This window comes from Capra hircus, chromosome 28 (assembly GCF_001704415.2).
Source record: "Capra hircus breed San Clemente chromosome 28, ASM170441v1, whole genome shotgun sequence".
In the NCBI taxonomy this organism is placed as follows: domain Eukaryota; kingdom Metazoa; phylum Chordata; class Mammalia; order Artiodactyla; family Bovidae; genus Capra; species Capra hircus.
In genome coordinates, this window is record NC_030835.1 from 7,736,690 (window position 1) to 7,751,968 (window position 15,279).

Genomic DNA, 15,279 nt, shown 5'->3' on the forward strand with positions numbered 1-15,279 from the left:
ATGTGAGCTTGAAAGACAAGGTACTGACGTCTCCAGGTGTTGGCCACATTAGATCAGCTTTGAGAATCTTGATGCTTATCAGCACTTGTCTGCTGGTGCCCAAAGAGGTGCTTTTCGAGTCTGAATGCTTTTCATAGGAGAGTTTCATATTCCAAAAGGAGATAATGGTCACCTTCAGTGGTCATTTAATAATTTCTCTTTCTGGAGGATTTCTGTCTCCACTATCAATTTTGACATAACTGTATCTCTAAATTTTACATCAGGCTGCTGGTGGACATGCTTGATGTTCATACCCTTTAGAATGCATGAGGCTGTTTATAATCACAGAATACATGGTTCTACTTTAACTAAATAAGGGTTGGATCAGGACTTAAGTTTGATTGACAACCTTTGATCTTCTTAGAGTAAATGATACATTAACTTCATACAGGACATACAACCTCCTAATTAGGCAGATTCTGTATGAATTCATTTAGATATGCAACAGGTAACATTTTAGTGAAAAACCCAAGACAAGCTTGACTTCAACAGACTTGAGAAGACTTCCAATGAGTTTGATAATTGTGAAAATTTTAAATATAATAACACATTGGGTATGCAAATTATGGGGTTTTAATATACCTGTTAATTAAGACCATCTTTCTCAAAATTTCCCCAAAGATGATATTATTTCTAAATGAGAACTTAGATAATTGAGATATTAAAAACATATAATAATCTTTTGAGTCTAACAGTATTACCTCTATATTCAAAATAAACAGTTAGTGACTACCACAAAGCATTTTGTTAAATATAAAATGTGTTTCTACCAAGATGTTTTCAACGTTTGAGACTTGAGTTTCCACTAAACAGTGTTAAGAACACAATGTTCTTTATTTTCCCTGTATGACATTATGTCTATTATCAAAGAATATTCTCAAAGAGCAATTCTCAATGTATTTTAAGCAGAAACAGCTTAATCTTAAATAAGAACTGTATATATTCAATATTTGATTCAGAAAGAGTTACATTCCTTTTCAAGGGAATGTGCATCTTCCACAAAGAAATTTTAATCAAAGTTTTCCCAAACTTCAGTAAAAGAAATCTTTTATATACTTTCAAATACTGTGCCTTTTTATTTAAAACAGTGTAAACATAACAACTCAACACCACTGATAATTGGAAAAAGACTTGGTTATGCAAACACTAATTTCCTTGATTGCCCCATGAAAAGAAGGGTAAATAAAACAGACAAATCTTCAGGAGAAGTTTCAGTTCACCTTAGCAGTGGTAAAAATATTGCTTTATTCCAAATGAACATACAGCACAATTTACTGTTCTTTGGGGGACTTCCTTTGAACTGAATAGGCTGGGCTTTGTGACTTCAACAATTTATTCTTTCCATATTAACCACAGAAGCCAATGTCTTGGTCCACACATGGTAGACTCTCTATAAAATAAATAGTAATGAGGATGATGAGAAAGCAAAGGGTAACCATCAACTTGGTCATTGGCTTGTATAAATAATTTAAGTACGTGTGACTCAGAATAAGTACACATCCCCAACTTGCCTTGTGATACTGATATCATTAATGAGCCAATAGTTGTTCCTCTCAAAAAGATTCACATCAGAAAATGGTCTAGACATTGTCAAGAGTTTTGTAGGACCCCACCATGCAAGTGATCTTGATTTACTAACTGACCTTTCTACTTAATGGAAAAAATTTAAAGTGAACAGATCTACGAGGGAAATTTTTTTTTCTTCTGAATATTAGATTCCCTGATGTTTCAGAACAAATTTTTAGCAAGCTGAATACACACACACATGCACACACATACGCACAATGAACATATGTGCATACAGCATACCGGTGCTCAAGTGAGCAGGCCCCCACAAACACACACACACACACACACACACACACACACAGGCACACATACTGAGAAATGCTCCTTTGGAGCCCCTAAACAATCTCAAAGAAAAACATTTCTATTAGCATGATTTTAAGTGACACGACATTTGTGATGTTTTTGTCTCCTTTTCAATAGCAATTTCCTACCTCCCTCTGAGATTCTGTGCCTTCAAATTTTGGAGGAAGCTGGCACATAAGAGTGGCTAAGATTGCCCCATGATGCCCTCTATCTTCTGTTCCCCTCCTTCCAGAGTCTTTGTGCCATTCTTCAAAAAGTAAGTAGAAAACATTACATTGGTTGACATGACATAACCTGTGATGAGGCTGTCGAGTGGATAGAGATTTAGGGTTTGAGATTGGCAAGCCACATGGCAAGGGCCACCTGCTCAGTGGCACGTCCGCCCTCAGCATACATCTCTTCTCTTTGAAACTGGGTAACTGCCAGCACTTTTAATGAGGCCACTGGCACTGTGGGGCGGAGGGTCTGAATTGCCCACATCTACTAAGAGCCAAAGAGGACAGTGTTGGGACTAACTGAAATTGTATTCAGAATTCTACCCAAAAGCTTTAGTTGTAAGCTTTATCCCTCCTGAAACGTTTCTTTCCCTTTAAAAAAATATTTTGTTAAAAAACACTATGATATGAGGGCGATAGACTATTTGGTTTCTTCTAAGTAGATGCTCTTAAATTAATGCATATAAATAATTTGTATTTAATCTCCTCTCTTTCCTGTTGAGCAAAGCATAGAATGCACAGATTTCTACATCTCGAGTCACTTGGTCAATGCAGGGTCTCTTTGTATTTCATTTCTTAAGACAAATTGTGCCTCTCGTTCTGATTTGGCTGTGGGACTCAGGGGAAGAAAGGCTGTGTTTTCACTCGCACTGTCCTCGGTCTCTACGCTGGCCAGTTCGTAGTCTTCTGACCGCCTGGCATCAGTCAGAATTCGAATCTGCTCCTGGACAGTTTCTAGCAATATTTTCACTTCTTGTTGTTCTGCTGTAAGACAATCGCTGACTGGAATACTCACATTGACAATATCAGCAGAGTAGGAGTTTTTGCACCATTTGATGCTTTTGACTTCAGAAACCCCTGGCATTTGCATGCAGGTTTCCTCTAGACCCACTGAAGGGATGATGGGCACGGAACTGGCCCTTGGGGATGAGTATCCCATCAGGTCCTTTTGCTCCAAACTATTAAAATAGGAGTTTGTCTCTCTTGAAGGCAGTTGCATATTTATTGATGCATTTTGTTGGGTTGTTAAACCATTGGCTGAGTACCTGAAAAAGAAACAAAGTGTAACATATTCTGCTCCCTGCCCCACAATATTCAGTCAACAAAGCACTTTCCACATGCATCATCTCACTGACTTCTCACAGCAACCCCATGAGACGGATACTATGTTCCCAGTTAAACAGAGAAGTAAACTGAAGCTCATAGAGGTGAAGTGACTTGCCCAAGGTCACACAGAAAATAAGTGACAGACTGAGACTCAAACCCAGATCTTCTTACTTTACGTCCAGGGATCTTTCAACACACCACAGCTGTATAGGCAGGTGGGATATAGTCTTCCTGACCTCTATCCTAGAATACAAAGTAAATGGGGATTGAGCAGGTAAGAGTGTGGCCCTTCCATAGCGACAAACAGGAAACCCATAATGGCATTACTCCACTCCATCAACCTGACCACCCTCTCAGCCCTGGTTTAGTCCAGTAGACTCCTTGTGGCTACCCTAGGTGGAGGCAATCAGGAAGCCCACTCTTCAGCATCAGAATACTACAGTCCTAAGTTTCTCTGCTTCACACTGACTTTAGGGAGACCAAGTCCAATTTCCAATGGACTGTTCTATAGGAACTCCCTCACTGCCAGTTTATAGAGCCTAAAAGATGGGATGAGGGGCATACAATTCCCCTGTCTGCCCAAGAAGAACATGCGGGAAGTTCCACAGGGCCTCAATCAAGTTAGTAATGTTCCTCACATGGTTTCAGGAGCCAAGTAAGGTAGTTTATGGGTGCGTGATGATGGCCTGTCCAGAATGCCATCATGACATTCCAAGTCATTTAATATGCCAGAATCTAGCTGGCCCCCTTCTTGGTTGTTCAGAGTTGGTGAATTTTCCATTGCCTCTGAACTCTCTAAAGCCAAAGATTGGAGCCGAGATATGGTAGATTCACAGAAATGAGCAGTTGTATTTATCCTATTTCTCAATTATTTTTACTTAATTTTAACCTTAAATTAAAAATTAAGCATAATTTAAACATTTTCACCCTCAGTATAATAAATCTCATTCTCCTCATCTTACATTATAATGTAAATAAAAATCATGTTTATACACGGAAAGAATAATTGCAACAAAGTGTGTTGCATACTAAATAGAAGCCTTTATTGTAAAGACAAGCTAGGAGAAATGTAGAGATCTGTCTTTCTGCCAGACAGCACAAAAAATGAGGAATGGCTTTAGGTTGCAGTTCCATCCTCTCTCACTGTGCCAAACATGGAGTTGGCAATCAATACATTTTGATGGAATGGACACAGGACTACATGAACAGATCTTTAAGGTAAACACTCTCTTAATATCCTAGTTAACACAACAAGAGCTAACATTCACACAGAGCTTTCAAAAGGCACTTTCACCTCTAATTACTTTATTGATTTATATAACACTGTGTGGTTTATTATTATTACCATTTAATGGATGGAAAAACTGGACTAAGGAATACCCAAATGACTTGCCCCAAATTATACTCTTGGTAAGCAGCAGAGGAAGCAGTTAAAGCTATGTTGTCTCATTTTGTTACTATCAAGGCCTTAAATGAGTGGGCATCTCAAAGTGCATCCCAACCTTTTTTGGGACGTAAAATCTTTACCTGCAGAAACTATATAGGCACATAGAAGGAAATTCCCTAGGGGATCTTACTCCTTTCTCCTTAGTGTTATATGACTGAAAATCTGAACCTTTAAAGCTTCTGATCAATGAATCAGAAGGAAGGTGCCAACTTCAAGGCTTCTGTGTTCTCTTCTTGGCACCATTAATGTGTATGAAGGTAGAGAATGTCTGCTGTCAGATTCACTAATGGCACAGGGCCATGAAATTTTATTAGGATAAAATCATCTTTCACATGGATAGCATCAGAGTAGATCCATGAGTAGAATCTAACAGGTTGAAAAGTAGTGATGACAGATGTCAATTTTTAATACCTGGATCTGAACATATTTGTAAAAATGATGGCTAACGGTGTAAATATCTTACAGGATTTAGTCAACCGACACTTTAACAAGTCCACAATGTGAAATGACTAAGAAGTAATCAAAGGCAATTCAAGCCAGACTTGGAGCTATCTTCCAATACGCCTGTGGGCTGCCCTGGGTGGCTCAGCGGTAAAGAATCCTCCTGCCAATGCAGGAGACCTGGGTTCCATCCCCGAGTCAGGAAGATCCCCTGGAGAAGGAAATGACAACCCACTCCAGTATTCTTGCATGGAAAATCCCATGGACACCCAGTTCTTGGTGCAAATGGCATTAGAATGAACAGACTAAATTGAAGGAATCTAATTTTCCCTCTGGAGCCATACAATTAGAGATTCCACATTTATACATTGCCATTCATGACAGATTTTTCTTCATGTTCTTTTCTTGGTTTAGTGGTTTATTGAGTCAGAAAGGTTGGTATTCAATGCTTCTTTTACATGGGATATCTCATCTTTGGGTTCACCATTGAAATTCTTTTATCTTTCACGGATTCATCTCTAAACTTCATGAAGAATAACTGAATATAAGTTTGTGAAGTTGCTATTTAAGTGAGATGGATGATAAGTATGTTTCAGATCCCTTCTACTTTGAAAGCAGTCTCTTGTGAGTCTAGCTCTTTCTGTTTAGTATATGAATCCATCAGTTTGATCTGCCTGACATAATGCAGTTCAGAGCTTTGTGAGCCACTAGCCATAGTCGACACCAACCCACTGATCAGGGGAAAGGCTCTTGAAGAAGCTCCTTTCCACCTGATTCCCTCCTCAGGCTTCACCAAGTTAGACACTGGGTTCAAGCTGGGCTGAAGTTAGTGCCAAAGAGAGACATCATATACACTGGGAGTCTAACTAGCAGACAGCACCCACGTGCTTGATAAACAAGCAGCAAATGGCTGATGGCTCTTATAAATTCATTCACTCCCCCTCCAGGCAAGGGCCAGATTTGAAAAAGGCTTTTAGCTGCGAAATTCTATTACCAATTCCATTTCCAGTCCGGTGAGATGGTCAGTCCCCCAGGAGTGGGAAATAGCTGTTCTCGAGAACTGAGAATGAGATTGCTCCCTGAGATTCATTGGGCTGAGCACACAGTGACTTAAGAGTCATCATTTATCAACACTGTGTGCATATCACATTGGAAAATGCATGTGGCCAGCCAATTGAAGAGAATATTCCAAACCCAATGATGGTTGAACCAAAACAAAACTGCTACCAGGCAGGATAAGTGTTAAGTCCCCCAGGAGTTAGAAAGCAAAACAGTGCCTGAACATGCCCTGGAAATCTCTGGGCCCTTGGAGATTTGTGTATGTTTGGTTCAACCCTATGCCTGTCACAGAGCATCCTCTTACTCATACATATGGAATGATAGCCATGGTAGTACCCAGCAAAGGAAAGAAAGCATGGACTGGGTCCTCTGTCCACTCACAACATCTCTGAGCTTGATTTCAACTCACTCATTCTCATTTTAACATTCATCCCAGGGCAGTGGGGAGAAGGTTGGGGGAATACCTAAATAACAGACATTGTTAGTGATTTAAGAAGAAAAATAATTATGAAACATAATTAGCTATAGGCTAATGCAAGCCCCTTTTCCAGCCATAAGGCAAATAGAGATGCAAACTGCTTCCTGAAACTTGTATTATGTATTTTGGACAACTTAGCTATTATGTTGAATGTGTAAATCTCACCCCAGATCTGTACTGATATATTTTACAGTCCAATTGGAATTGCTTCACAATTACAAAATTGAGACACAGGCTATTTATTTATTATCTTCTAGCCTTCCTACAGAAATCTACTGCTGAGATTTGTCAGACACAGCACTGTTGCACGTATATCTTGCCCAGAGGGAAAGACAAAATTAAGAATCTGGGACCTCAAACCTGCTTTGACTTTCAACTTGCTACAGACTGGGTAGAAAAATCACCCAGACCAAAGAAATGTAGCCTGGCTTATTCAGAGAGAGAGAAGAAAACTTGATGCAGCAGGAAACAGGCTTGAGTGAGGGAAGGGATTCTTAGACTTTCTGAAGTAAACCCTGATTACATTGCTCTTGAAATTAGTAGTAATACTTTAATAGTTCCCCTGGCAATAAATACAAATACGCCTTCTCTGCTTACTATGTGTCAGTCACAAGCTGACACATGTCATTTCTTTTTAATCTGCCTGACAATCCTCAGGAAGGCTCACACTATTTTGTTCAATTTATAGACTAGAGAACATAAGCTTAAATGATAAACCTTTCTCAAACTCAAACAAGTAGTCATCCAGCTTGTCGGTTTTGATAAGGGCTACCATCTTTGGTTGGAGAGCTTATATCAATTGGGTAAGTGGTGTCTACAGTTCAGTCTACACTCTACTTACCATTCTGTGAGCCCCATGCAGGTCCATGTCTGCTCATAGAAGGGGCACTTTTTGCACTGCAAGGATGGGCAACAGCCACTGAGTCCGAAGCCCATTTTTCCACCCCTGCACTGTGAGTGAAACTAGAGATCTGAGTTCAGCTAGTTGTGCCTTGACAATATGCTGTCAGCATTGACTGAGACACGTTCAAGAATGCTCTATGGAGCAGATGCTACTTCGGTATTACCAGTAACTGCTTATGGTATTTTCCACAATAGTCATTAGAGAATTAAGTCTTTTTTTTCCCCAAAACCTAAGGATGAAGGAATACTTTTGTCCTCCTAAGAAATCCCTAGTTTTTAAAGTCAAAGACACATTCCCAGTTATTTTAGACACTGCACTAAAACATAGTGTAGCTATCTATATACTTCTTAATGTTACATTTCTTTTCCATCTAACATTTCCCTAATATCTACTTCCATTGTATCTATTCTTTATAGTTATTCTTTTGTGGAACAAAGATGGAAGCAAGCATAAATAGCCAATTGGTGATGGAAATCAGTGAATAAAACCCCAAAGAACATTAAAAACTCCATTTAAAACTCTAGGAAACCCACCCTAAATTCCATTGCTCTTAAGACCTACCCTTGGCAAGGTATCGTATCCTGGTCTGGGATCCTTGATTCCTCCAGTTGCTGATATGCTGGTCCCACAAGTCCACCCAGCCTACTTCGGGGTGATGGGGGTGTCCTTCTGAAGGCATTCCTATGGAGCATACCACTCCTTTGCCCTGGACTGCAGCAAGAGGAGAGGGTCCTGCTGGTGGAAAGAAAATCAACAAACAAATTGATCATAGCCATTTCCTCACAGGTGGCTGCTCAGATTCTTTAAGCACTGTATTTGCACCCCAGATCCTCAGAGTTCTAGGCCAGGTTCCATCCATGCCTGCAAGATATCGGCTAGGAGGGATTGAAAGTTGCTGAATCTGTTTTATCTTTGGACAGACGAAGAAGAGATGTTCAGTTCCTGTGTTTCTTGCATTCCTGTCTGGAGCACAATGGATTAAAATAATGGCAGATTTCCAGCCTGAAAGGTGAGCTTAAAGAATGCTCCAGCTCCTGATTCCCATCCTCCCTTGTCATCTATGCTCCAGCAGGGCCTCTAATAGAAATAAACATGGTCTTGTTATTAAACAGTGACGAGAACTAAACCCAAGAAGCCTTAAGGGGAACATGTCAGTGGGGTTAGTGGTTGAACAAACAAGCCTTATTTTAATTGCCGTTGTTTCCTTAAAATATATGTCATCTACTTTTCCCGTTCACAATCTCAAATTTTCATAAATCCTTAGAACCTAAATTATTTTTCTTTTGAGGTTTCCTTTTCCTAACATTTTTATTGAATTAAAGATTCTTTAAATTCTCTAGTGTTTTACAGTTTTCAAAAGATTCACACAATTTTATATAATCCATATCAACCCTTTGAGTTTACTTTTAATAAATGTCTGATCATATATTTCATTTGATTCATACATCCAAATAGCCAAATAACCATATGTTATTTGCTGACTAAGGTCCGTCTAGTCAAGGCTATTGTTTTTCCTGTAGTCAAGTATGGATGTGAGAGTTGGACTGTGAAGAAGGCTGAGTGCCAAAGAATTGATGCTTTTGAACTGTGGTGTTGGAGAAGACTCTTGAGAGTCCCTTGGACTGCAAGGAGATCCAACCAGTCCATTCTGAAGGAGATCAGCTCTGGGATTTCTTTGGAGGGAAAGATACTAAAGCTGAAACTCCAGTACTTTGGCCACCTCATGCGAAGAGTTGACTCATTGGAAAAGATTCTGATGCTGGGAGGGATTGGGGGCAGGAAGAGAAGGGGATGACAGAGGATGAGATGGCTGGATGGCATCACTGACTCGATGGACGTGAGTCTGAGTGAACTCCGGGAGTTGGTGATGGACAGGGAGGCCTGGCGTGCTGTGATTCATGGGGTCACAAAGAGTCAGACATGACTGAGTGACTGAACTGAACTGATCAGATGCTATCAAGGGGCAAATAGCATACATGGGATATACCGCAGGTAAGATCCCTACATAGATTATATTAAATAAAGAACTAGACTCTCTACAGGAATCACTTACTAATTTGCCACATTACTAACTCCATCCATATCTATTCCTCTCTCCACGCCACTGAATTTACCCTAATACTGTGTGAACTCTAAGAACTCTGTTCCTGTGTAAACATCCCCTGAAATGCCTGTAAGATAATTTAGAATGTTTGTGTTACATTCTCATTTAACTTTGAAAATAGCAATAAAACCATACACAGAGCAAAAACATTTTCAAAATTTCAATATGCCATCAAGTTCTAAAGGAACCAATTCTCCCAAAGGAATTTTACCCATATTACAACATTACACGGAGTTCCATAACATTTCCCCCCGCCAACATTACTGTTATTTCCACTTAATAAATATAAAACCTCTCCTAAGTTATTAATATTTAGGGTCAGGATTTGAAAACCTGACATATGAGTGCTCATAGCCACCTTCCTGGGTTTGGCTAGGGAAAGCGACCACACTTTAGAACTTCATATTTGTCAAGCCTATCCCTAACTTCCTGAGTTTGTGCAGATACCAGATTATACCTAGCATGGTTATTACAATTTCATTCTTCAGCATAATATTTCTAATGTGTTGAATCCTAAAATGCTTAACAAGGGACATCTAGCTAGGTCACTAAGCCAGCAAGTTTAAGGAGCTCCATAATAACTGATTCGTTTCTCTGCCTTCCAGTTTTGATATACACTGTCCAGTGGCAATTATGAAGTTCACAGAGCACTTGGGCTTGGATGCTAGAATTAGCTGCATTGGGTCTGTATGTTACTAGCAGCATAATACTGGGGATAGTACTTGTGCCAGTCAGAGTCCTGGAGGGAAATAAATGGCACCAGAAATTGGATCATTTGGGAAGATTTTGCTCTTTAGAAATGTATGTTCACTGTTTGAGGGGAGAAAAAAAAGAAAAACACACAACAGGATACTATTGTATGATGACAATGGGAAGCTGTTACCATCCTTGTTACTGGGACGGGGGGAAGGAGCAGTTACCTGAATGAGGAGAGAAAATGGTTGTAACGCAGAGGCCACCTGGCAGGTGCTGTGGCCCCCAGAAGAGGGGCTGTAGCTAAGGCCACCAGGCAGGGAGGGAAGGGAAAGAGTGCTAGGACCTCACTGGCCCTGCCCTTCCCTCACTTGCCTGTGCATCACAGTGAAACAACAGAAGTCCAAAGGCAAGAGAAGGTGCTGCCTGTTTTAGTGCACAAGGCAGGGCAGAAAAAGGTAAAGCCTAGACATGGTGCATATTTTGAGGCATTTTCATAGTATTGCTGTGGGGATTAAAGAGCTCAAATATGTAGTGTTTAGCAGGAAATCTGGCACTTGGTAGGTGCTCAGCACAATAAGTTCCCCAATTCCTCTGCCCAAACTGACAACTCAAAGGCTCATACTAATCACTGAAAACCCTGGAGTTATTTTACCTTAAAAAACCTATATATGTCCTGACTATAAATGAGTTATATTGTCAAAATTAATGCACTAAGTATGATATGACATAATAGATGGCTTCTTTAAAATAAAGGAGGGGGGTGTTGGACTAAACATGAGAAATAATGGCTTTGAATTAATAGCTTTTGTTTCATAAATGAGTTATCCAAATGAGTCAGATTTGCAGTACACCAAAAGAAATGAATTATTCATAGCTAGCCAAAATGGCACAACAACGAAGTCTACAGGTATGAACTAGTAACCCACCTTAAAAAACAGTTCTACACCTATTGATCAATCCACTATTCAAGCTTTATAACCCAGTGGCATTCAGGAAGTTATGGAGCAGTTTGCGGGATGTATAAATCAGTGACTAGGTTATCAATCACAAAAACGTTTACGTCTACTGCATGTTTTACAAAACAAAAGCTATGATATATTGAACTGTAATTTACAAAGTTCTAAAAGCACTTTATAAATCAACCCTTGCCCATCTATCAGGACACAATGCATGCCAACAAATACTGCAGAGTCATTGAACCAAACAAAAAAGAAGGTCTCTTAGAGAGTTCCTTATTTGACCTGTGAGCGATTCCTAGAAGCCATGGTAGAAACCAAGTTTAGGAGGGGGTGTATCAACAGACAAAAATAGGGATAGGGTTATTGCAGGTCAAATACATTAGAAGCTGTCATTCTTTATCCTATCAACTTTAAAACATGTATGACATAATATGATACTTAATATTATACTTTATTTTACTTGACTGTATGAAATACTGCTTAAATATGGATTACAATCTGCAGAGGGAAATGCGCTTTTGGAAAAAAAAATTCTTCTAAAAGGCTGATGATTTTGTATCTAATTTCTTAATTAAAGAACATCCATTAAATCCAGTGAACTGAAAATGCTCTTTCATAGGGAAATATTTGTAAATTCCCCTACTGATATAAACCAAAAATTATACTCAGTAGCTAAAGCAGTTATCCAGTGGCCAAACATATTTCATCCTGTGTTGAAAATATTTAACCCCTTTTTTTAAACTTAGCAAACCCTTAATATCTCAGTCTCTACTCATGTAGATTAAGAATAAAAATCACCATCAAGTACCAATGATTAGTATCCAGAGTGACATGAAAATCCCATAGTAAATGTGGTCAGCATCAGTAAAATCTTTTGGGGGGACTCCTTCAGAGGTGATAGAGAAGTTAGCTTCTTTGAACAATGCATACTTCTCTCACAGCCGTTTCCAAAATGTGGTTCAGATATGTGAAAACCAAGGGTCAACAACATTTTTCTTTCATTGCTGGAAACAACTTTTTTTTACCTTTTCCATTAAAAAAAATTTATTCTCTTCATAATTTAAGAATTGTTTTTAACACTGTACTTTCCTACTAAGAAAAGAAAGCTTAAATCTTTGGACAACTTCCACAAAGATGGACAATGTATTTTTGGATGTACATAAACATAATGTCTATTCTAGCAGGTCTCAACTGTTGGCACCTTAGAACAAAGCTTTCAATTTTTGGAGTTCCAGATTCCTTATGTGTAAACATAGCATGTGACTAGAAGATGCTGAGAATGTGCTCAGCCTCAGAATGCTATAAAACTGAAAACTTTTACAAGATAACTTTATTTTTGGCTTGCTTCCCCAAATAGGCAATTTTATGATTAGAATGTGAAAAAAAAGTCCCACTCCACTGATAATGGAAGATCTAATATTAAACCAAGAGAAGATTTAGCAGGATTCTTCCCCTGTGAGAACTATGTGTGAAGATCTGGAACATGTGCTATCAGCTGCCTAGGGAAGAATGAGTCATTAAATCTGCAGTGATAAGGCAGGCTAGGAAAAACCATGTTTTTAATGATTTTTCAGATAGCAGTTGTTTAATTCACTGGTCTGCGTCTGCAGCCCTGATGGGTATTGTTAATAAGTCCCTTTAGGCTTCTTCAAGTTACCCTGCTGCCTACTGGTCTCTCGGCCTGCTGTAAGCTGCCTGAGCATCCACTCCACGGGCAGTAAGAGGAGGAGCAAGAATGATCACCTCTCCTGAAAAATGTTGCTGTTCCTTGGCATGTGCCGTCCAGCATTACACACTGTGTCAACACGCCCATTCCCACCACGATTTAGCTACCTGTACCTGTGGTGTTTGACAGACTGGCTTCCTCTGTCGGGAGAAGGGACCTCTGGGAATGACTGGGGGCCGGCAAAACTTGACTCCATCATTTTCTCCAATGCAGTCACCGGATGCCTTTCCGCCTTTGAATACTGTGGGAAATCACATGCAAAGAGTTGAGCTGGAGGAGAAGTTATGAGAGGAGGGCCTCTGACACTATAGCTGGATATCAAAAAGTTACTGGAACTTACCAGTAACTTTTCCACTAGGCACTGGATCAGGAGAATGATAAAGACATCATTTTCATCCCCTTTCTCACAATGCTCTCAACCTTTTGCTCCCAAAACTCTCTGTGATTAGATGAGGTCCATTCAACAGGGCTTTACACATTAGAATTCTATCTTTTCATTTCAATTTTTACCCATGGCACACTATGCCTTTAAGCCAAAACCACCAGTAGTTTTTTAATTATAGTTGATATAGAATATTATTTAAGTTAATAAAAGGATTTTTTAATTCAATGTACATTTTATCAAAAAATTAACTTGTTCTATTACTAAAAGTAGGGATTCAATAAATGCTGACTTATTCAATAAACGCTGACTAAATGAGTGAAGTTCACAACAGAAGTTCTTCATAATTCTGAGAATTACAAAAGATGATTTAGAGTGTCTGCCCGCCACTCTCCAGCGTTTCCCTTTCATCCTGTTGCCAGGTAATTACCATGTCTAATAAGAGAAGTGTGCAAACAGTTTATTCTTTATAGTTATTAACCGTTGGTTTCACCTTTGAGATATCACAAGGCACAGTAGCCTAGAGGAAGCCATATAGTGGTGGCCCATTAAGGAAAGCTTTGCCCCTAGAGAAATATTGCTTAGCATCTCAACCAGGCAGCAGCTGTCAAGTCTAACATTCCCTGGGCACTGGCACTTGAATAAGCAACAAGGAATAGCAGGCTTCTTTTCTGGAAGCTCCAATGGAAACTATGTTGAGAAATGACATTTTTTGAATGCTAATAACCAAAGAAGAGATTCTGAAATCCAGATATTCACATGTAAATGTAGAATTTCACATAAAAAGTATATATCTGCAGAATATATATATGAAAAGGTACATAACTGAACTCATGTAAAGAGAGGAAAATCAGAATAGGGCACGTTAAATTTCAGGAGTACATCCTAAACACAAACATTCAAGAAAAATAAGATTTGTTGCTAACTTGCTGGGGTACAGATTAGCAAAATGTTCCAAAATTTTAATCACCCTACTCTTAGATGGAGACTAATACTTCTAGGGGTTCCCATAATTAACTGTAAAAGCTCAAAATGATATAATCACCAGAGCATGTCACCGGTATAATTGTTAATAACATATCAGAAAACAGACACTAAAGAGAAGCAATTGGAAACAAGAGAAATAGCCGCAAATGAATACTATACAGTCATTGAAGAAAATAAAATCAAGGTACAAGAAGTATCCATAATATGAATTCACTTGTGTAAATGAGGGAAATGTAGTAAACAGATATATATCTAAGTGTATGTATGTGTTTATATATGAACATATTTAGTTCTGTGTGTGTATATACATATGTATAGATTTTGTATGTACTTGCCAAAGCCTTTGACTGTGTGGATCACAAACTCTGGAAAATTCTTCAAGAGATGGGAATACCAGACCACCTGACCTGACTCTTGAGATATCTGTATGCAGGTCAGGAAGCAACAGTTAGAACTGGACATGGAACAACAGAGTGGTTCCAAATAGGGAAAGGAGTATGTCAAGGCTGTATATTATCACCCTGCTTATTCAACTTATAAGCAGAGTTCATCACAAGAAATGCTGGGTTGGAGGAAGCACAAGCTGGAATCAAGATTACTAAGAGAAATATCAATAGCCTCAGATATGCAGATGACACCACCCTTTTGGCAGAAAGTGAAGAAGAACTAAAGAGCCTGTTGATGAAAGTGAAAGAGGAGAGTGAGAAAATTGGCCTAAAGCTCAACATTCAGAAAACGAAGATCATGGCATCTTTTCCCATCATTTCATGTCAAATAGATGGGGAAACAATGAAAACAGTGACAGACTTTATTTTTTTGAACTACAAAATCACTGCAGATGGTGACTGCAGCCATGAAATCAA

At 39.0% G+C, this 15,279-nt stretch overlaps 1 protein-coding gene across 5 annotated transcripts in view; it reads right to left on the reverse strand.

Annotated features, from left to right (window-relative positions):
• Window positions 1,093-15,279, reverse strand: part of NRG3 (neuregulin 3) — a 1,229,096-nt gene continuing 1,214,909 nt past the window's right edge. For 2 of the 5 annotated variants that reach the window (XM_018042558.1, XM_018042557.1), the window contains exons 7-9: window positions 13,161-13,288; window positions 8,124-8,294; window positions 1,093-3,172 (exon numbers count right to left, since the gene is read on the reverse strand). In XM_018042558.1, coding sequence (XP_017898047.1) covers window positions 2,665-3,172; window positions 8,124-8,294; window positions 13,161-13,288 — 807 coding nt within the window. In that variant the 3' untranslated portion in view covers window positions 1,093-2,664. Of the gene's footprint in view, window positions 3,173-3,404; window positions 3,477-8,123; window positions 8,298-13,160; window positions 13,289-15,279 lie in introns of all 5 variants that reach the window. The other 3 variants (XM_018042554.1, XM_018042553.1, XM_018042556.1) reach the window with 3 other exon arrangements.